We start from the raw sequence: 24894 nt of genomic DNA on the forward strand, positions 1-24894 counted from the left end.
GTTGGAAAACCATTTCAGGTGACTACCTCTTGAAGCTCATGGAGAGAATGCCAAGAGTGTGCAAAGCAGTAATCAGAGCAAAGGGTGGCTATTTTGAAGAAACTAGAATATAAAACATGTTTTCAGTTATTTCACCTTTTTTTGTTAAGTACATAACTCCACATGTGTTCATTTATAGTTTTGATGCCTTCAGTGAGAATCTACAATGTAAATAGTCATGAAAATAAAGAAAACGCATTGAATGAGAAGGTGTGTCCAAACTTTTGGCCTGTACTGTATATACACACACACACACACACACACACACACACACATATATACATACATACATATATATATATATATATATATATATATATAATAACAGATTTTAGAGTTTGCCTGCTTCTTGTTTATTTGTTTCTTGTGTGTAAACACCATGCTGGAAATGAGTATTTTACTTTAGCATGTCATTCTTTGGATTACTGTCTTACCGTCTTCCAGGCAGAAATAAATCAAAGGGGGGGGGGGGGGGGGCAAAAGAGGGAGGAGGGGAAGTAGGATAACAGATTCAATCAGCCATGAGCAAAATAAATAAATAAAATATAAGGGGGGAAAAGTCCAGAGGAGCAGAGAGCAGGAGGGGAGAGGTTAAGACAGGATAAGCAGAAGAAGAAAGTGATGAAAGAGAAGAATACAGGAACAATGAAATGGTAAGAATTTCCTAACAAAGCAAGAGAGCAGAAAAGAGTGTGGAAGGGGGGAAAGGAGAGAGAGAAGATGTTGCATGCAAGTAGTTTTGAGCATGTAAATTGGTAACAAGTGTATAATGATACTGCGTTGACCTCTTCTTGTATATCTCTTTATACTTTACTGCGCCAAGAAACATGAATGAGTGTGAAAGGGTTGGGAAAACTGGTAAGGGAGGGGGGGAATAATTGCTGATGTGGCAGCAACTCCTCCAACTCCCACGTTCAAAACGGAAATCAAAGCCAAGAACAGAGCTGGAGATGCTGGCTGCTACACTCAGCGTTCAACAAGGAGAGAACGAAAGGGAAGAAAGATTAAGGAAAAAAGAATGAAAGACGGTCGGTGTGGAATAAAAGGAGGAATCACAAAGGAAGCAGAAAGAAAAAAAAGAGGATCCATGACAAATTGAAGGATAGAGACGGCATTACAATGCATCACCTCAAATGGTTTCACAATGAAATGTATTAATGCAGGGATCCTCTATAGACTCAAACATATCTAACCAACACAGGCCTGAAACTTTGGTCCAGCAAGCTGCTGTGCTTTAATTCCTACAGCAGCTCTGGGTCGCTCCACTCTTCTTTTAATTCACCTCATGTCTCTTCCCTTTCTCCATTTCTACCCCTCGTTTGTCAGACCCTGTGTCAATTAATGCGAGGCATTGTTTCTTTCTGTCTTCCTCACTCCTGCTCCCTCTCTGTCACTCTTTCTCAGCCTGATGAAGATGGAGAGTGGTCATTTAAGACTAATTAGCCAGCCTAAACAGACAAATAACCAGGTGCTGCACACACATTTTCTCTCAGTCACTGATATATTAATGCATGTACACACACAAATATCCAAAGACCCAAAAAAATGTGTGCACACATGGGTGCACGCATACCAAAAGCAATAAAACCCCAAACACAGCTAACTCAGTTTCCCTGACACACATCAAAATATGTATTTACGCACACCCTGTCTAATTCCCTGTTTTTGTCTGCAGTGCTGTCAAAATAAAAGCAATAAAAGCAGAAGAATGCTCTTGTTTTCTGTTTTAAAGACACTCACAATCGTGTTGTGGCAGCTCTAAAAACACCATACTTTATGGCAGCCTCTTCATCTGCTCATCTAGTTGCTGTATTTACAGGATAGTGCAATGAAGTCCTCTCTCCAAAGAACTGCCTCACACACACACACACACACACACACACACACACACACTTCCAAACAGCAATATTACATGGCAGGCTATTGACTTGCCTCATACCAAGGATGTAATGATAGCAATTCCTTTTTTAACCAGCAAAAATCACAGTATTAAACATGAAGTATTAGATAATATCCAGTCCAAATTGTATCCCTCACTTACAGGAACACTGTGCAGTAGATTCTGGGCATTTGTTTGACATCACTACAGCAAAACTGAGATAATGACTTTTTTTTATTGCACATTAGAATAAGACATTTGCCATTCTACTGCGGAGGGCCATACTGGCTTTCAGTTGGGGGGGGGGGGGGGGGGGGGGGGGGATATGATGCACTCAGTTGTGATCAACCTTCACTATGATGGATTTTATGCAGTTTATTTAATAAAATTACTATTCAGATGATCCATGGTACACCATTAAAGCAATCAATACTGGTTGCCAATGTGAAGCCCTTAACCTGAAATGATTCAAATGTGACATTTAATCACATTCAACACAAGCATGCATGAACAGGTTTATTATTATCTGCTTCTGAAGGACTGTTTTATTGTGCTGTGGTGTGAGTGCAGATCTCAGTAAAGTCTGTCAATACAGCACCTGTAATCAATTGGATTTCTGTTTTAAATGAGAAAAGCCAAATCACTGTCACCAGGTGTCTCTATGATGGATTTGATGCAGTTTGTAATGACCTTCCAGGTTTTGTTTTCAATACTGTGCTGATTTTCTTTGGGAAGCTGTTATTTACTACTATCTTGGAGTAGACAGGGTTTTATTGTCTTTTCCTGTGAGTTAAAAGCTGCTTCGGATGACCTTCTTTTCCTGCCAAGAATGGAAACAAACCGCCGAGAAATTGGTGAAATAAAGATGCTGCACATATCATGGCTTTAATCTGTCCTCAACATCCCTTGTCAGTCAAAGCATGTTGTTGATATCTGACACTGAGTATGTTGGTAAATTATGTCAAGTCACTGTCATTTGAAATATAATACACACAAGAACCCACAACCTATTATAGCTCAGCATGTTCCTGATATCTCATATCAGCAGTAAAGCATGCAAACACTACGTGCTCTTTACTGTGCTGTATCAAGTGTGTGGTGTACTAAGGGTGCACTGCTTTGGTTTGCTGAAGGGGAATGGATTCTGATGTCAAAATCATGAGCCAAATCCTTTTATTGGACTGGCCAGTTAGCAGAGAAAGCCTCTGCTTTTGTTGTTTGGTGGAAAAACGTCAAAGGAATGGTGAGCAGACCCAGCAGAGTCTTGCAGTTCTTTTGTTTTCTTTTTGTTTTTTGGGATTATTGCAGCCAAAAAATGACTGACTTTGCAGCGGCTGTTCTCAAAGTTTGATACAAGTTCTTAACTGTTTAGTGCTTATTTGCAGCTCAATAATAAGGACCATGAGATTATAGAAGGCTAGCAAGAGGTCACTAAGTTGAGATAATTGTTGTCACACATGATTTTCAAGAGTCTTCTTTATCGTCTCAAAAAACAACAAAAAATCCTACTCATTACAACATGCTATCAAGGATCAGAAAACAGAATGATTTTTGAAACTCAACTTTCAACTCGAAAATTCACAAAACAACATCTGAAGACTACTTTACCCATAAAATGACCATCTGTATATCAGTCATGCCATGTTACCTTGAGTTAGTCAAGAAGATTTGCATGCCTCCACGGAAAACAGCGAACGTTTTGACTTGATTGACTGGGGACCACATGTGACGACAGCAAAACTACATCACAACATCTATTTACAAACTCTCACACAACTCGTGCAGTACAAGCCAAGTCTAATGTATCCAGTAATATGCTCAGTAGTTCACAAACACATGCATTTTCAATTAAAAGCCTTAGTATTGGAGTCTAGCTTTAAAGAGAGCATAGATGAGTTTCACTTTCAATTCCAATTTGTAAGGTTTTAGTGAAAATGCATTTTATTTGGAAGTACTGAGCATATGACTGGATAAATGAGATTTGGATCGTACTGCACATTGTGTGAGAGCTTATAAAAGGATGTTCTGCTATAGTTTTGCTGACACAGTCCCCTAATAATGAATGCATCAATATTTTTGCCGCCGTCCATAATGGCATGCGAGAACAGTCTTTTTCACAAATTCAAGGTAACAAGCCATGACTTCCTGATATAGAAATGTTCATTTTGTGGGTGAAGTATTCGTTTAAAAGCGCTATATGTAAGAAATCTAAAGCAAATAGTCGTAAAATCATCCTAATATGTCACAGAGACTAAGGGATAATGTTCATATAACATACTGATCTCACCGACAACAATAGTACAGCCAGAATATTCGTATTTAAAAAAAAAATTTTATGGTCCACAAATCATGTTTATGTTTTGAATTTGTGTTTTGGCCTGTTGCGCCACCCACCGCCGTCTACCAGTCACGCAGTCAGTAGAGTCTCAGCATCAGTTAAAGTTACGACTGAGCTACAGCAGCACGGCAAGCAGCATTAGCAGTGTCCCAGTACATAGCATTAGCAGTCTCCTCAGCTGCATCCCGGCAGCAGCGTTAGCAGCAGAGAAGCCGGACTTGCTCGAACGGTCAGCTGGAAAACTGCAGATCAAGGACACAGCGACGCGACCCTCGCGGCAGTATTTTGAATTTGAGTGCAGTAACCGTTTTGGCCACATTCTTACATACAGCACCTTTAAATTAAGCCAGACTCCATTCAACAATGTAATTACCTGGGCATTAATGACAGCAGTTGGTAAGCACTCCTGTTCTCATCAGGAGCCACGAGTCTGTGCAGCTACAGTAGCCAGAGAAGTAGTAGGAAGGTTCTTCAGGGGCTTTTTGTCAACATTAGAGCTAACAGCCAGTGCTTAGTGTGTTCCCCAAAAGCTCTATAAATCAAATAGTTAGTTTAAGGTATTAGAGGTTAGACATGGTTCAGGTTAGGTGGAAGTTTGGAAATTGTTTGCTGAGATTTAAATTGATGGAGCCTGATGGAGCGATGCACAGCCTGGGTGTAAGCACTGCCTGAGAAATAAATAGACTTTGGGGAAAAAGAAACTTTTCTTTGATGTTAACTTGATTGACTTGTCAGACTGTTTTTCATGTTTTTGAGGAAAAACTGTGGCGAAAAACTGAAAAGACGTGCAAATAATCTGGGAAGTAGTGAAATGTGTTTTAATTATTATTATTTCCTGGTGGGTCACATCTGAGAGTTCAGACTTAACACACATTCACAAGTAAGGCGCTCTTTGCCTCCTGATATCTGTCTCTCACATGTGCACACTCACACATAGCCCCACACGCACAGAGCATAGCATGAACCCGGGGGAATAATTATATCACTTTAGGATCTAAAGGACTCCTGTCCACCAATCCAACAAAATGTGCAATGTCCCTTGACAACAATATAAACACATAGAAACACACACACTAGCTGAATGCACGCTGCCACTGAGAAGCACACACTCGACACACAAAGGATAGATCGTTTACAGCTAAATTATGGACAAATTGAACCTTGAGAGAGGAAAAGTTCAAAGGCAGAGCTGGAGTTGAATGCAGAGGCGGTACCCCTGTCTCACACAAACGCTCACACTTATGCCTTTCAGACAGCCGAGCATCTCATACACAAACATCTCCTCACGCACACACTGGGTATGCCTCCCAGACAAAATATATCTAACATGTATCTCACATTGTGTCTGTTGCATACACATTCAGACAGAATTGCCTCTTTCGTGTAGGGATTCAGTAAGGCAGGAAGACAGATGAAAAGGGATTCGAATAATGTTTCTGTGCATTTTTTTTCCTTGTGCAAGTGTGTCTTCGTTGATGCCTTTGGACATCAAATTTTTTGAATACGGGGGCGTATTTTTGTATGCGTCTGTGAATGAGAGAGAGTGTGTGTCTGCGTGTGTGTGCATTCATTCTGATTACAGATTGTGGCATTCCGCCTCCTCACTGACACTTGTGTATGCACCCATTACCACCGCTGAGAGAGACAGTAGCAAAGGAAGCAGTGAAAAGTGAAGGGGTGCCGTCTCAGTCAAACAAGATACCACCTTGTCAAGCTACCAGCGCTGTAGAAAAGCAGGAGATGTGACACAACAATCAAAGCAATATCGAGAGAAGTTGGAGACAGAAGAGCGGCAGAGGAAGAGGAAATGGTATTCATGAAGGGGGAGTACAAGGGACAGTGGAATAGGATGGAAAGGAAAGGTGGGAGAACATATGGAAAAGGGAAAAATAAACGTTAAGATGGTTTTGTGTAAAGTTCAAGGTGGTTAGTTTGGACTTGTAACTGCTGTTCCTCTTTACAAAGGCCGTTTGTGTTCGGAATTAGAGCCCGACGAGGCAAAAAATATATTAAGTACAGGTCTTCATGGGTTCACTCAGTTCCTTCTATCAGAAAGACTGAAATTGGTTAAGATCTGATTATAAAGCAATGAGTCTTGGGTAGTGTTGTAGTCAAGACCATCTTAACCAAGACCAAAGCATGACCAAGACTGGAGTGTAGTGAGACCAAGACCAAGACTTTGAGGGGTTGAGACTGACCAAGACCAGACCACTGCGAATCCCACACAAACCCCGCAAACTATAGGCACTCCTTAAATTTATCTGAAACACGTATATTCCCATAAAAACAACCATGACAAACAAATAAGGATTCATCTTCATCAATCTCCTTAATTGCCACATATGGTATATGAGTATGTGAACCATGAGATATCTTGATAAAATAAGCAAAAGGCATTGTGGAGATGAATTTTATGCATGGGACACTCCTTTGTTGCACAGGCAATGTAGTGATAGTTGTGGTCTTGACCAGTCACTGAATAATATCCCAACCCCTCTGTTGACTGAGACCGATTCAAGACAGCGTAAAGTCCTACAACACTGGTTTCAGGGCTATGTGTCAGTATATCTTATGCCTGAGTTGATCTGAACAGGCTGGCTGTCAGCTCTGAACACAGTGTCTCATAAACATACGCAGGAGATAAATGTGTTGCTGTGTCCCAGTTTAGCAACCCATACTAAATGCCTACAGTGTATAGATTTTACTAGATGTTTTTGTATACTGTTTCTCTATTTGTATACAAGAAATCAACATACTTTATCATTTCATACCACCAACAAATTATACAATACTTGTTCAGTCAGACATCAATCACACCACGACTTCACGATGCTACTGGCAATTAATCTCTAATTATGTTATTTTCTGTTTTCTGACAGGTTCCTGGAGCTGTTGCATCACCATTAATGATTTGGATTTTGTACAGCTGTGAGCAGCTCCTGCATTTCCTTTGTGCATTACATCAACATTACAATAGTAAAAGGTTTTTATAGTATGCATACTGACTCAGTGTAAACACACTACTTATTAGAAACCTGATTAGAATCAGTCATCTTGGTCAGAATAGCAAAATGTTAAGAGCCTTTATTTTAAAAAGGAATATTTTGCTTATGTCACATTTTAGTCAAAACTGAAAATCTGTGAATATATCATTTTAAAGATTTTTTTAAAGTCCTATGTCATCATGCTATTGGCCTCAAAAATCCAGCATCTGTCAGACTCTATTTGGAATACAGATTTATTATAATGGAAAAAGCTATCCTTGATTTTTGACCTAGCTAATCAAGGCACATAGATCAAAGATTTAACTTAATAGGTTGTCTGTGTAGCTGTCTTTGCAAATATAATTTAATTACCTCAAAGTCCTTCTTTCAGGTTGTTTTCATTTTGTCTTTCGCCTGTACAAATACATGAAAGCATGGAGCAAGCGGGACAGACGGAGCTAGAGAGCGACAAGACGGCAGGATAAGAGAGGGCAGATGGAGGGAGCGAGGGTGAAGAGGGGCAAGTTCATAAAGGGACAAAGTAAAGATGAAGCGTCAGACAGAGTGGATGAGGCAAAGGTTAGGTAAAGGACAGAGAGAGGGAGAGATGAATGAATAGACAGATGTCAAAGAGGGGGGGAACGGAGAAGAGAGGATGAATGTGAATGAGGAGAGAATGACAAAGATGAGATGGATGAGAGGGAGGAGAGAGGAATGAGACTGAAGAGGGAGACGGAGTGATGGGAATGAGCGGTAGACACACAGAGGGAGAAACTGACAGGGCTGAAAGAACGGCAGAGGGAAAGAGGGAGACAGAACAGGAGGCAATGGCGCGAGGAAGAGAGGGAGAAGGGTTATGGAGAAATGGACAGAGGTGGAGAGATGGATGCAGCGAGTCAGCTGAGGACAGACGGATGACTGGGAGAACCTGAGGGAGGAATGAAGGATGAGATGGATGAGTCAGAAGGAAGAGGGGATGGATTAAGGAGAGAGAGAAAGAGAGAGGGGGACTTTGATACCTGAGTGTGAGTGTGTGTGTGTGTGTGTGTGTGTGTGTGTGTGTGTGTGTGTGTGTGTGTGTGTGTGTGTGTGTGTTACACTGACCCTCACTACAGATCCCTATTAGTAACAGTTAGTTCAAACGGCATACCAAGGAGACAGACAGACAGACAGACAGACAGCAACATCAAAGAAAAGGAATCTGTTCCAGAGAGCATCTAATTGAGAGGGAAACAAGGCTAAGAGCCCATTTACAGGTGGTGCTAACATGTGATCGGCATCTGGTTATCTCGTCTGGATAATTACATCTGATCACAGTCCTTTGCATTTACACCTGGTATTGAGCTTCCAGGTTTTTCTCAGTTCTGCATGCAGCTTTGATTGCTTTTTACAGAGGTGGAACAGAGTCATTGTACTGAAAGTCACAAGCAACCCTGAAGTCTTGGCTATAAAGTCCAGAGTCAAGACCAACAAGTCCCAAATAAAGACCAACAAGTCCCAAGTCAAGTCCAGAATCAAGGCCAACAGTCCCAAATCAATACTGAGTCAAGACTGAGTCATGAATCAAGCCTAACAAGGTCAAAATCAAGACCAACAAATCCCAAGTCAAGTCCCAAGTCAAGATCAACAAGTCCCGAATCAATACAGAGTCAAGATCAATGAGTCCCAAAAAGAACAATAAATCTAGATGCAAGACCAACCAACCAAGATCAGGACCAATAAGTCCCAAATCTATACCAACGAATTACAACACAAGACCAACAAATCCCAAGTCAAGGCCAATGATTTGAGTCAAGTCCAACGAGCCCTAGGTCCAACTCCATTGCTTTGCATTTCCAGTCTTAAACAAGTTATTACATTGTCTCTCACTAAATGATTGGCATTTTAAAGGTATGCTATGCAGGAACTATCAGTTACTGTTCGTAACAGTATCACCAGCAGGAGTGTAAGCCAACCCCAGATGCACTTTTGTTCACAACATTTACGTTTTTTTTGGCACTGTGCATTTTTTGTAGCTTCCTCTTGGATGTGGGCTGCTTACGGTTTGGCACCTACAACAACTTTAATAAAGTCCAGACCACACCTGCATGCTGTTCCTAGTATTATCTGGATCATAGCAAAATAAGAAAACTAAAAAAAAAAAAAATCAGGCAGAGGGCAGAGTCTGCAAAAAAATAAACCCCCACTCATTGAGTTATGATTGAGAGATTACTTTTCTGAGTCTATACAATGTTTTCTTATGATAATCCTGCATAGCATACCTTTAAATGTTTAAATGTTTAAACAGAGTATCAATTTCAGTGAAATTTACAAAAACAATGAATGCTTTTTAGGTATTATATATATGTTACTTTTAAATAACAATTAGAATAAGAAAATATTGTGTGACAGTCTCACAACCTATCCAAGGAGTACTCCACCTCTCGTTCAATGTCAGCTGGGATAGCAGCCCCCCTGCAACCCTTGAGAGAATAAGGGGTTACAGAAAATGGATGGATAGAACCTCTATTTTAGTCATTTCAATACTGTGTCCTACTTTCAAACATTTTGTTTTTCATAGTCATCTAATCTCAAAAGTTATTACACAAAAACCATTTACTTACTTTTACTAACACATTATCACTACAGCAGGGGACATAAAACATGGAAAAGGGAATTAAATGGTCACATGTTTGAATTTAACCATTTTACAATTTAGTTGTCTTTACAGTGATTCAATGATGTTTCTGATCCTTAACAGTCAAGGTGATATAAATGTAAAAAATGTTAGCGTTTGTCAGGTTGCTCATATAAAACATCATAACAGCATCATAACGTGCTCACACTGACAAAGTTAAGATGCAATCCAATAGTTTTCCAGATATTTCACTCTGAACCAAACATGTCAACCTGGTGGTGGCGCTACAGGAAAAGTCAGGGGATCAGGCAAGTTATTGGGATTCACCATATCAGAATCATGAAGGTCTCCTCCAAACTTCACGCTGATTAATCAAAGATATCATTATATTCCACTGTGGACCAAAGTGATGGAGAAGCCAGCTTGCCCACAGAAATTGTCCTACCCACAGCAAAACCCTCTAACATGGATACTAACAGGGAGAGGTGAGAAAGAAAGAGTAAGAAGTAAAGGAAAAACAAGGATAGAAAGGGATATGGGCCAAGACAAAGCAATACACTCTGCATTCACAGCAAGAGGGATTGTGAAAAACAAATACAAAACAACCGATCTCAAACAAATGAAGCAGGGCTAAGAGTGAAACAAAGAAGGAGTGAAGAATGAACAAGTTAAAGGAGTGCTGGAGAAGCTGAACAGGTATTTCAAATCCACTTAGGGTGGGCATCCTGCCACAGCAGCCGGTGGAGATGCATATAAAAAAACGTTTTGAATTTTGGTGTATGTGACACGTAAGAAGGAGGAGAAAAAAAGAGAATGAAAAAGACGGAGGGAGAATGAAAATAAAAGACAAAGAAGCTGCAGCCAGGTTGGAGAAAGCCAGCAAATCAAATAGGGAATGACTGATGAAAAAGGAATTATGCAGGAGAGATGAAAGTGATGAAAGACAGTGTGGGGAGGAGAGTTGGGGAGTGAACAGCAAGTTTAAAAGGGGAGTTTCACAACTCAGTATGAAAAATACCTTGCTGACAAGTCTATTAGTAACGCAGTCGGTTTCAAACCCACAAAAACAAGAATGAATGTGCTCGCACACCTCAGAGATTGGGAGTGCAGCCGAGTGAAACTGAAAAGCTCAAAGACTAATGGACATAATGTTCAAATAAAAAGTACAAAATACAGTCATTTACACTCAAATGTAATACATGTCCCCTTGTAAAGAGTACATGTCCCCTACAATTTAGATGGATGCACATCGAGTTTCTGTTGGAAAGGCTTGTTCTCTTTCCAGCCATCAGACTCTTCAGCTGTGGCTGCTTAGAGCTGAACCTCAGCCTAAAATGAAAGCTGTGCAAATTAAAAGTGTTGCTTGTGACAGCAGAAACTTTCTACATGTGCCGTTTCATGCAGGACGCTGCCCAGATTCAAATAATTACTGCACTCCTGCTGATTCAAATGACCCCAATTCCCCAAAATGTCAAATTTCCTCGGTAATATAAGGCTTTGTCTGCAGGACAAAGAGGATATGACAAACTGGTGCTGGACTGGAGTGGAGGGGATCCGCAATAATGACTTTCTATCAACTCATTGTCTTGCTGATAGGAGCAGAGCACAGCAGGGTAAGTGTGTACCTGAGTGTGTGTCCATGCGTGTGTGTAAGCAGGTACAAAAGCTGTTTCACTATGAAAGAAAAGCACATAAAGAGGAGTTGGAGAGCTATAAAAGAACAAAAAGGTGGGTAGGCGGAGGTGATGGTGGTACAAAGGCAGAATAAAAAAACATCTATTGATGTGGAGTCAAGAGCTTTTCCATCTCATTTTCCCCTCACAAATAATCAAGCATGACATCCTTGGTGAGTTGCAACTAGATGAAAATATTAGTATGATATTGCCCGAGTTCTTCACTGTCCCTTATTCTCCATTTTAGCCCATTTTTCATTTTTAAATGTATCAAATATGACACTGCATTCAATGGTAGTAACAAAAAAGAAAGGCAATTCTGGAAAGTTTACATTGTAGATATATCTGCTGTGTGCACATAAAATACATGATTGTGGAGTTCAGTGGAGTTATATAAACTTGTTATGTTACTGTAAGTGCTGTAAAAGCTTCGCGAATTAAAAAGCTAAGAAGAGTAATTTATCAATGAGATCCGTGCAAAAGATGGACAGGCTCCAAATGACAGAAAATATTGCTGTAAAAAGTGTAATTTGCGTCACAACAATATAAACGATAGAGCAAAATATGAAACAATAGACATTTTTCTCTCATCACATGATATATATCGTCATATCGCACTATTTGACAGGTTTCTCTGTTTGTAGATATGTGCCTCATGTATAAATTAATTGTGCCACCAACACTTAAACTGTGTGTGTCATTCTGCAGGGCAATGCAAGGGAGACTAGGGCATCAGCCAGAAGTGACTGCTTCCCTAAAATTTAATACAACTGATTTCAAACAATCAGCATTTTGGGTAAGAACGACAGATAAATGTAACTCAATTTCCACCCAGATCAGGGAAGGCATGATTTTCAGTATTTTTAAAGCATGGCTCAAGACATACCAATCATGTGATCACTGATCTAAATCTCTGACTAATCAAGTGAGACTATATATTGCTTATTTTGTGTGAAATGTTATGATATGATGTACTGTTTGTAAATGTGCAAACTGTTTTACTTTTAATAGTTTGTATTGTACTGTCCATACAGTACAGGCCAAAAGTTTGGACACACCTTCTCATTCAATGCGTTTTCTTTATTTTCATGACTATTTACATTGTAGATTCTCACTGAAGGCATCAGAACTATGAATGAACACATGTGGAGTTATGTACTTAACAAAAAAAGGTGAAATAACTGAAAACATGTTTTATATTCTAGTTTCTTCAAAATAGCCACCCTTTGCTCTGATTACTGCTTTGCACACTCTTGGCATTCTCTCGATGAGCTTCAAGAGGTAGTCACCTGAAATGGTTTCCACTTCACAGGTGTGCCTTATCAGGGTTAATTAGTGGAATTTCTTGCTTTATCAATGGGGTTGGGACCATCAGTTGTGTTGTGCAGAAGTCAGGTTAATACACAGCCGACAGCCCTATTGGACAACTCTTAAAATTCATATTATGGCAAGAACCAATCAGCTAACTAAAGAAAAACGAGTGGCCATCATTACTTTAAGAAATGAAGGTCAGTCAGTCCGGAAAATTGCAAAAACTTTAAATATGTCCCCAAGTGGAGTCGCAAAAACCATCAAGCGCTACAATGAAACTGGCACACATGAGGACCGACCCAGGAAAGGAAGACCAAGAGTCACCTCTGCTTCTGAGGATAAGTTCATCCGAGTCACCAGCCTCAGAAATCGCAAGTTAACAGCAGCTCAGATCAGAGACCAGATGAATGCCACACAGAGTTCTAGCAGCAGACCCATCTCTAGAACAACTGTTAAGAGGAGACTGCGCAAATCAGGCCTTCATGGTCAAATAGCTGCTAGGAAACCACTGCTAAGGAGAGGCAACAAGCAGAAGAGATTTGTTTGGGCCAAGAAACACAAGGAATGGACATTAGACCAGTGGAAATCTGTGCTTTGGTCTGATGAGTCCAAATTTGAGATCTTTGGTTCCAACCGCCGTGTCTTTGTGAGACGCAGAAAAGGTGAACGGATGGATTCCACATGCCTGGTTCCCACTGTGAAGCATGGAGGAGGAGGTGTGATGGTGTGGGGGTGTTTTGCTGGTGACACTGTTGGGGATTTATTCAAAATTGAAGGCACACTGAAGCAGCATGGCTACCACAGCATCCTGCAGCGACATGCCATCCCATCCGGTTTGCGTTTAGTTGGACGATCATTTATTTTTCAACAGGACAATGACCCCAAACACACCTCCAGGCTGTGTAAGGGCTATTTGACCAAGAAGGAGAGTGATGGAGTGCTGCGGCAGATGACCTGGCCTCCACAGTCACCGGACCTGAACCCAATCGAGATGGTTTGGGGTGAGCTGGACCGCAGAGTGAAGGCAAAGGGGCCAACAAGTGCTAAACACCTCTGGGAACTCCTTCAAGACTGTTGGAAAACCATTTCAGGTGACTACCTCTTGAAGCTCATCGAGAGAATGCCAAGAGTGTGCAAAGCAGTAATCAGAACAAAGGGTGGCTATTTTGAAGAAACTAGAATATAAAACATGTTTTCAGTTATTTCACCTTTTTTTGTTAAGTACATAACTCCACGTGTTCATTCATAGTTTTGATGCCTTCAGTGAGAATCTACAATGTAAATAGTCATGAAAATAAAGAAAACGCATTGAATGAGAAGGTGTGTCCAAACTTTTGGCCTGTACTGTATTTCCTTTTAATGTTTTCCTGCCCAAGGTGCCCAGATGCAAATTGGCTTTATAGCTAACTGACTCAACAGTTGTATTGTGCATGGCCCCTGTTAAACTAAACTAACTGTTGTTTACTGTTTATAAACAACATTCAAACTTCCTCTCCTCCCTACACTGCAAGCTACTATTGTAGTAATGTTACATTGGTTCTAATTTGTTATGGAAAAGCTAATACTTTGACAGACTAACTAAGCTAAGCACTTTGCATCTCCCTTATCCCAATCCTCTCCTCCAGTGCTCGCCAGCAAAAGTAAAAGCCAAACCCAGATTCACTATTGTTTTACACAGCTTTGTCTGCTTAGCATTCACTAAATTTGCATGTTTTTCTGCACTGTGTCTACGATTTTTGTAGCTTCCTCTTGGATGTGTGCTGCTACTATCTGGTAGCAACCTTTTTATAAAGTCCAAACCTCACCTGCACACTGTTATTGGTTGTAGGGTACACACTACTGCTCAAAAGGTTGCAGCCCTGGAACACCCCAACCACAGCAAAATAAGAAAATAAGAAAGTGCAGAGAACACTGTCTCTGAAGATAAAAACACCATCATACACCTCTAGTTGGTCATAAGTAATGATTGAGTGGATTTACTTCTGCATGAGTCTATACATTGTTTCACAGACAGACCTTGCATAGCATACCCTTCAGTAAATATCACTTTCAATATAATAACAGTCTAATATCTACTGCAGAGAAGGCCTATTGACATTACCACCAGTAGCACTTCATGAGCAGATGCCTATTTTGTTTGCATTTTGGCACATGTTGGTGGTGTTGTTGTTAATGTTGATGCAACACATATTCCTGAAAATGGTCCCACGCTAATTCACCTATCTACAGCTGGAACAGTAACACGCTTAACACTAACAATGCATAGCAAAGGCAGGTGAGAAGATATACAACAAAATCTATTTAAAAATCAACTTGTTGTGAGGAAGAAAATTGAGGATTTGTTTGGCCTCATTGTTACACTGTTTTTTTTTGTGACAAGCACTGAATGAACACATACCTTTGTTTTCAAGTAAACTTCACACTGAACATTAACTCACTGCCGCTGCACACCCACACAGGTGTTTTCAGTTATTGAGGCTGCTTAAAAGTTGGGTGGAGCTATGCTGGGAATTTACTGAGGTGCTTCATTGACTCTTTAGGGAATAATAAGGGTGAAATATGGCCTACCATAACAGAAGAAACAAAGCTACCAGGAGAGTCGGAGAGGGTCTATACATGCCCACACAGTCCTTGGAAGATGTCTAATCAGCCAAAGTAAGTGACCTGTGTGGGTGCACTAAGAGTGTCAAGGGGCTTTAATTCATCAACAATTTAGTTAATAACATGTTTCCTTAACTGAGCTCAACTCTGATGTGCCACTGGCACCTATGAGTCAACACCAAGCATGTGGCAAGTGCATGAACACACAGCTTGTTAAACTCAAACCAAATGAGCGGTGTAAATCCTGCTATAAAATCTGAACAACATGAAGACCTAGAAATAAACGAATAAATGTAAAACCTACATTATCTATGGTAAATACTATGCTGTCACATATGTCTCCAAATCATTATTATCAAGTCACATTAACCACATTTTAAGGCTGGCATAAATATGCAAGACCTTAACTGACAGGATATACTTAAAGGTGGACATGGTTTTACTTAAAGTAATTCAAATTAATGGTTTGGGAAAACAAAATTGACTCTGTGCTGAGAGTGGTGGTTGTTTGACTTGATGATTGCCAGGACTTCAATGTTTACTGATGACTTTTTCCACACATCCAGAGCTGATTTAGTTCAATGCGCTGTAATGCAAACACAGCAAGTTGAATAAAGAACTTCTTTGCGTAAAAAAATAAAGACTGAAAGACAGACGAGATGAAAGAAACCAAACAAGAGTGCAGAGAATGATCAAGACAGCGAGAGAGCAGAACTAACAGCGTTGTCAGTCATGTTCGGTTGCCATAGGAACAGGTGAAATCATGTTGTTTCCATGCACATCTCCCCCCTGCCCATAACTTCCTATATTAGTTGCACTGATTTGTTAGTCTGTCAGCTTAATTCATTAATTGAGCTAATTATGCAAGAAATCCAATTTGAATTAGCTAATTGTAGTTCTGTGTGTATACATACATCAGCGCTCAACAAAGATTTATGGGTCTGGGTGTGACTGCAGGGCCTATATACCTGTACCCGTGTGTTTTTATGTGTTTATGTCCCATGTGTATTACTTTGAGACCCATCTGTGTTGTTGCAGCCAAGCAAATCTCACAGGTCATCGGTGAAGCGGAATGCTATTTATATCTTTCATTATCCTCTCTCTCTTTCTCACCTCTCTCCTTCATTCCCATTGTCTCTCGTCCTCTCTCTGACCTCATCTTTCAGCTTTTCTCTTCACTGATCCCACCTGTTCTGGCTCTCCTCTCTTCCCCAATCTCCCTCTCCAACACCCGTCCTGTTGTACCCGTCAGCTTTCCATCAATCCCTTCTTTTCTGTCCTCCCTCTCTCTGTCCATTTCTCCATATTTCTTTCTTCTTTGTCCTTTTTTGCTTATGTCTCACTCCTCGACTCTTTTCAACTCTTTCTACACCTCTTCTATACCTCCAACCTTCACTCCTTTCTACTTCAGCAACTTTTCAAAGTGGGAACCATCTAACCTTGAAGCTGCACACCTGCCTGTGGACAGATAGTACAAACATACACACACCAAAACCCACCCGCACGTGTAAACATCCGCTACTTACTCAGTGATTTCTTCGGTGACCGTGTGTTCCACCTGGAGTCGAGAGTTGACCTCAATGAAGTAGTGTTTGCCGTGTTTGTCGACCAGGAACTCCACAGTCCCTGCGTTCTCGTAGCCCACCTGCAGCAAAAAAAAGAGACAGAAAGAAAGCAGTTTTACAACTCTGAATTATCCAAGTAATAATGTTAGTTGTGTAAACACTCAAGAAGGAGCGCTCACTCATCTTAATAAGCCATGAAACCAAAAGAATGGAAAAAAAATGTTCTCTCACCTTACAAATATGACTACATAAAATGAGAGAAAAAAAAGCTTTGTGTTGTATTTGGATAGCGGGAGGTGGGCATTTTTCATCATTTTCTTGTATTGCAATAATTAGATCATTAATCAAGCAGGATTTATTGAAAGCTTATCATCATAAAAGCCCATTTTCACACTGCAATCAGAATCACAATCATTCTCGATAAGTATACAGGAATCTGTCTCAGCGTTACTGGAGCAGGGACAATAATATACTCTTAAAGCTATGCCACACAGTGTAAACAATGTACAAGGAAGACTGGGCCTTTTATTTACACAGATAACTAGCAACAAAGGACATATGGGTATACTATGTGCAATTCTGCATACATCATATACAACCCTGTCACCTCAAAGTTACATTGATACACAACTAATGTGCATACAAATTAGGTTTGTATGACTTTTAAATCAACATAAGGAGAAATTATTCATTTTTAACCCATCAGCAACTGTGTGACAAAATATTCTCAACTCTAAGGTCAATTTCTCCGGAGCTTACAACTAAAACTCACAGTCTTAACAACAGACAACTATGCGATATTTACCATACCATTCATGTTTGGAATTGCCTGCCACAAAAGCTTGATTAGGCACAGTCATAAGGCTGAGAGGACTACTGATTTTGAATGGTCTTTCATGCTTTTAGGTTATAGAAAGTTCTCTATACAAATAGGTGTTATTTTGTATGAAGGGTTTGCAAAAAAAATCATGTTTTGTACATGGAGAACACTCGACATGGTTCAACCACACTGACAAATCAAAAGGCAGAAACAGACAAAGATCCCTCTGAGCAACAGCTCAATAAGGATAGAGGAAATCACCAGTCATTGGTGAATGTGTGCAGATTTGAATAGGAACAGGTTCCTGCTGTAGTGTCACCTGCACACTAATACCTATAACAAGACAGAAATTAAATGCAACGTGTTGCTTTAGCAAAGCTATCCTAAAAACTTCACAATGAAAACAGAAGGTTATTCAAGGGTTGGCACTGCTGGAACTGGATCAGGGAATATCAGCTCAACATATAATTGACTGACAAATCACAGACAAACCTGTTCAATCTAACCATTGATTAGACTGTAGATGGGCCAAAATAAAACAGCTTTCCAAAACATGGAGCCCAACTGCAGAGTCGTGGTTCAATAATGATCGAGGGTCACTTACACTTTTCTAGAGTGGAAAACAAATTGGAAATCAAAGTTCTAACAATATTCTCTCCTGTCATGCAACACTGTGGGGACACTGACTAAATGGAAGTTTGAATCATTTAATTCTTCTTTTGGAGCCAAAACTATGTCAAATGTAAATAATACATTTGGTGTCTGTTATGCTGTTGTTTTTTATCTCTGTTGAAGTAGCCATTATTAAAAAGAAAAACGTCAATATGACAAGTGATTCCAAACATTTCAACAGTAGTTCATTATAAATAGCGTGGACAGTAAAAGCAATGATAAAGTCAAAATATTAAGAAACAGATTGACAATATGGATCATGCACACAACATTAACTTAAATGCTTATATCAGAAAATTGTTCATTGCCAGCACCTAATGCCCATAAGTATCTAAAAATGGCAACAGTCACTGCATTTATCTTTGTTTTCACTTTGTGACAACACTCAAAAGCTTCTAAAAAGGTATAAAGAAAAAAAGAGCATCCTTGAAGTGGGACTTCCTTTTTGTCTGCCAAAAGATGTTTTTCTTCTTGGAACAGAAATGTTCTCATTTCAATCAGCACTGTGGTGTTCAAAAGCACCATTTAAAATGCAATGCACTGCTCTTTATACCTTTTAAAATGATCCAATAGCTAGTTTTATTGCTTATTCTTCATTTACCAGACAATAACAAAGCATAGTCCAATCTCAGGGCACCTCTTTAGACATGGCTTCCTTCCAACTCAATATATTCCTTTCAGCTTTAATTATATATGTTCATCATGTAAGGATGACTGTACATTTCCATTTAGATATTAATGTCCATTTTAACGGTTAGTCATGCACCTGCATATGACAGTAATTTCCAAAGACTAAACTGAGAGAAGAAAAAAAAAAAACAACTCAATATATAATCATCTTGTGTAATTAGTTTGCTTTGCTTAGACTGGATGGGTTGATTTCTGTGTTTTTCAGTTACAAGTTGAACATGCCATTCAGAGTAAAACATGATAATTGTGAAGGAAATTAGCATGTTAGTAGAGCAACACCAGCACTTTCCATACTCATCCGTCAAAACTCCACTCTGGCTCATATCAGCTCCAGTTTAATTTTGCCCAGTGGGAGCTGCAAGCAGAGTGTAATTGCTATATAAATGCTATATAAATAAAATGTATCATTATTATCATTATGATTTCGAGACTAGGCGGGTTTACAGAAATTACACGGATGATTGGAGCAAAGCAGTCTGATTGGTGTTCCAACCATTTTCACCAATTTTACCAATCAGAGCAGCTCAAGTTCCTAAGATCAGATCCAACCACATCGCTGATTATTCCTATAATCAAAGTGTTGCCATAATATTAAATGTACCCCATTTCGGGTGAGGGAAATATTGGAAGAAAACAACATCCAAACATCAGAATGAAATTAGAGGCAATCAAATGTCCAAAACACAAGCTGCAAAACAGCAGATCTAACTTTCCCAGGAGGCACAGATGTGAAAACCCCAAGAAAAGGCAACGATAACACCCTGTATCTAAAATATCTATCTAAAATCATTTAATACACAGAGTTGTGTGTTTCCCCTTCCTCTTTGCAGGGTTGAGCATTTTGTGGAAATTAGACTGGGTGAACAAACCGGGTGGAAGTGCATGATCTAAACCAGTTCTTTCACTCCAGTCTTCAAACAGAAAAATGCACGTTTAGTGTTTAATAGTTCAACCAGCCTGGTGCCTTCAGGATTGCTTTCATTTCCAACATTTGGCGAGCATAAATGTCAAGACAATCAAATGGGCAGAGGAAAAGAGAGGGATGGCTTGCAGAGACAAACATGGCCCTAAGCTAAAACTGCAGCAATTACAATTTGGCAACTAAACAAAGCACAAAACAACCTAAAAAAGCTTAAAAATGTTTCAAGATGCAGTTATAATAAAGAATCCAAAATGCATGATACACAGGTATGTAAACAAATGTTTCACCTGAGTAAAACAACACCTGTTCTGAGCTTGTCAGCCTCTTATTAAGCCCATAACTGGTATAATTAAGTTTGTTGGGGAGAAAATTCATCTCCAGAGGAAATTAGACACAGATCAGGAGCAAAGTACACACACCCACATGTGACACATGTATTAATATTCACTGTAACCTTGTAAAACATCATCTGTGTAAAAATATTCAGAGACTCTCAGTCAGCAGAGTTTTCTCTGCAGAGACAGATTAGTCCCATTTATGGCATCTGTAGCTCCCCACAGGTTTTACCAGAGAGACTCATTAGAGGGATCACAAATGCACACTACACACACTAACACACATCCAAACTTCAATAAACAGAGCTGTATGAGCCCAAACACACACACACACACACACACACACACACACACACACACACACAAGACTAGTGGTGGAAAGTAAATAAGTACCTTGACTCAAGTACTGTAAACTTAAGTGCAATTTTGAGGTACTCCTACTTTACTTCTGTACATTTCAGAGGAAATATTGTACTTTTTACTCCACTACATCTATTCGTCAGCTTTCATAAGAGGTTACTTTTCCAGATTTAGATTGTTAATGTAAATACAAAATATAAATCAACTGATAAATGATAATGTATTTAGCTACCTGCAGTAAGGCTGCCCCCTGAGAGTTGAAGATTCAAATCATCAGTCAGAGAACCCTCAGTCCCCAGAGGTACCTGCAGAGTCAGTGCTCCTCACTTTCACGCTGTTCTCCGGGGTAAAGTTGTTACACTACATCAAACTGTCTCTTCACCTCGGTGAAAATGTCTGCGACAGGTACAGACAGCTGCAGACCCAGAAGGAGTCTGAGTGAGACTGAAGAAGCAGCTGCCTGCAGGAGAGGTTTTGTCTGTTTAGGAGTGGCTGAGATTGTCTCTACAATGAGAATAGCTGGTCCACCTTAACAGTCTACCTTAAGAGAGCCTGGTCAGGTTCCCATGTGTGGCTAACTTTACTCGCTAATGTAGCTTGTTAACTTCGGGGCTAGCCTGTTTCACTTCAATCAACAGGTGGTAAAGCATGACACAGGAACTTGACTTGGGTTTTGAGCAGTGGTAGCATGTAATGATGGATAGCCTCAACTGTACTCACACTGCACTGCTACATTTAACTTCATACTCTCTGTTCCTGTCACAACAGCCACACTGTCACTGTCAACGTTACATTACGCTTCCTCTTTCTCATCACCACAGTCTCTACGCGTACAATCTAGCACCAAAATCTGCATTATGACTTGGTCCGGTAGGTACTGGTCATATAGGAACCGGTGCCTAGTTGTTGCATATTTCCTTTCCCCCGTTAGCACAGTTAGCACACATTAGCTCAAAAGGCTAACTTGGCTTCCTTACTATATAATGTGAAGGTCGCGGTCACTCTGAACGTCCCGTCGAACCCTGCTCAAAAATCTGACAGCTCAATTAAGTTTGGCTTGATAGTCTATAAGACAAAAAAAAGGAACAAGCGGTCGAATATTAATATTTAAACAGCCACATCCAATTCAACTGACAAAATTCTGACTAGGTACAGCCCTAACCAGCAGTATATATAGTAGGTGAAACAGCATAGCAGCTCCACCTTTACTAGCTTGACCAGTGATATTATATGTAAATTATTCTGCATATTGAGGACTTTACACCATGGTGCTAATTCTTTTACTTACTTCTTCCACCACTGTCCACAACAACAGACATATTGGAGCATGGGAAGGCAAAAACAAACACATAAAACCAGTTAACACAAAACACCCACATGCTCAAGAGCTCTGTTTTGTTCTACTAGCGTACATGAAGTAAAGTCTGTCAGCAGGTAAACAATTAAAATACTGGTGTGTGTGTGCCTGTGTGTGTGTGTGTGTGTGTGTGCCACCTGTGCAGAGCTCCTATTACCCAGCTGCTGGGATGATTAATACAGAACCCATGACCTCAGGAGAAAACAGTCAGGAATCGGAAAACACAATCTCACATATACTTGTGTGCTATATATATGTCTACATGCATGCTTACCACACACAAGCACACATAGTGCATCACACATATACACTATCTATGCTTACAGCTAGGCTCCTCTTCTCTGTGCACACACATATAAAATGCTAATTTTCAGCCTGAGTCACCTTCCTCTTAACCTTCTCTGTGTGTAGCCAAATTTTTCACTGGGCTTATGTATGTGTGTGTGTGTGTGTGTGTGTGTGTGTGTGTGTGTGTGTGTGTATGCTTTTCCTGTGCAGCCTGTGATGACAAATACATGCAGCTAGTACTCAAGGCCTCATTGATAAACAGTGAAAGACAGTGCCATAGTAGAAGACGCACTTCAGTCTCCGCACACATACAAGGACATCATGTACACACAGCTCCATAGACTTCCAGTGCACACAAATTCACACACACCAGTATGTGTCACTCCATATTGCACTGACTCTCTCTTGCTCACACATACACACATTGACTCAGTGAGTGAAGTAGCAGCCAGTGTAACAGATTGAGTGGTCACTGTTTTATAAGGTCTGACAGACAAGTCAATGGGCTGTATTGGCACAACGAGAGGTCACTGGAGTGCCGCATGCAAGCATCCTACACTATTTAAAAAAGCATAATGTACATTTACACATTTAGCTCTCTGCAACTGACCACAGCGTGTGTGCATGCTATTTTGCTTAAACGATCTCAGCATTGATGAATGTACACTGGTGTACGGCTTTGAATAGGAAGTGACAGAGACAGATGGCCTGTACTGTACAGCACAGAGAGAGCAAGAGAGTGAAACAAAGTGCAATAAGAACAGTTCATGAGAAGTGGGAGAAAAATGGGTGAGGATAGATGGATGGATGCAGGCAGGGAGAGAGTTATAGAAAGATTGATGGATGGATCAAATGAGGACAGACACTAGGAATCGCAGTGTTTGGTGGGAGTGGCAAGAGAAGACAAAGAGACGTATGAAGTGAAAGGGAGGATTAGATGGAGTAAATCAGGGAGGGGAGGAATAGCAGAGAGTGTCAATGATGGAGGGACTGTCACTCTCCCGGGTTTCTAGCTCTCTCTCTCCAGGCACTTCAGCTCGAAATCATTTGCATGCAATGTTGTTACAAGATGTCAAAATTCAGATTCAATGAGGACTCTTGACAGTGTTCCCCCCCTTGCTCCACAGCGCCTCACTGTGCCAGAACATTATCCAATAGTGGAAAATGTTGGGTAAAATATTTCATCAACAAGATGGCAGAAAGTAAAGACAGCATAAAAACTTAGATGCAAAAAGTGGTCTTTTTTTTCTTCTATGGTCACTGTAAGTGTGCAGTGTAAGGTCGCCAAGCTGCCCGTAATCCTCAAGGCTAAAACACGTTGTTCATGTCTAAGGAGGACAGCAGAATTTGTTGAAGGTAAAAAGCGTGGAGGAAACAGGTCAGTACAGCAGCAGTCCACATAAAGTAAAAGCATCTCGGGACAAACAATATGACTGTACACAAGACCACAACAGATTCCCTGTCTCCCGTCTCTACAAGGTGAAGCTGCAGCAGGAACACAATCACTGCAACTGAGTGGGAAAAATAAGAATTCTGCTTGATCTTACAAATCCTACTGTTGTGTCTGTTGTTGCTGATGGCAAGGTCAGAACTCAGAAACCTTAAATTGTTGTTTTTTTGTTATTGTTACAGCCTTTTGAAATAGGACAGTAGGGTCAGTGAGATGATGTGGAGGAGTATTTTCTTTTTCATTAGGGCCAGAAATGCTGCTGCTGAACACTGCATCCTTCACGGCCACATACTTGTCAATTATTTCAAGGAGGATTATTATCACGAGCCAAGTAGAGTCTCAACATGACTCAGTAGTTTATCCCAGCAGCCTACACAGTCTGAGCACCTAACAGCAGCAGTGTCCCTGATAGGAGGTTGAATGGGAGGTCTGTGGCCTTATTCCAGTGCAAAAACTCAGATGCCATTCAGTCAGCAAGAGACTGCGAAAACCTTCCAGCAGCCAAGGAATCCCTGCATTTCTCGAAGCAAAACAAGATGTTGCTGTAACTGTTGGTGCATGTCAGTTGGGCCATGATAGAGGGCTTGTTCTTGTACCCAGGAATGGAGGTCACGAATTGCATGTACTCTCAACACTGTAACAAGATTCAAGGTTCTATCATTGGAAAAACTCAGAGGCTCCCTCCAACAATGTAATTTCAGTATGTATAAATAATAATAATAATATGAAGAAAATCACATGAAACTAAATTTAAGGATACAAAGCATTGCAAGTTATAATAAAGGATAAAATATGACATAACAAAATAAAAAGTGATATCAATCAGTAGTAGTATTAAGTCATTTTTCGTGTCCTTGTATTTTTACAAATTGTTAATTTTACTTTCATTCGAGAATTTTTTTTTTCACAGAGTTGCTATATTTTAACTCATACATTACAGGTTAAGAGTTTGCCTCTTTAAAGCTTAATTCTAGTTAGGCTAAACTGATTGAT

The 24894-nt window shown here is 40.1% G+C and overlaps 1 protein-coding gene across 1 annotated transcript in view; it reads right to left on the reverse strand.

Moving 5' to 3' along the window:
• The window catches only part of pcxb (pyruvate carboxylase b), a 359457-nt gene that overhangs the window by 269030 nt on the left and 65533 nt on the right, over positions 1-24894 (reverse strand). Inside the window, exon 10 of the mRNA XM_033609134.2 lies at positions 16969-17087. Within this exon, the coding sequence (XP_033465025.1) occupies positions 16969-17087 (119 nt within the window). The remainder of the gene's footprint in view (positions 1-16968; positions 17088-24894) is intronic.

Source organism: Epinephelus lanceolatus, chromosome 22 (genome assembly GCF_041903045.1).
Source record: "Epinephelus lanceolatus isolate andai-2023 chromosome 22, ASM4190304v1, whole genome shotgun sequence".
NCBI lineage: Eukaryota > Metazoa > Chordata > Actinopteri > Perciformes > Serranidae > Epinephelus > Epinephelus lanceolatus.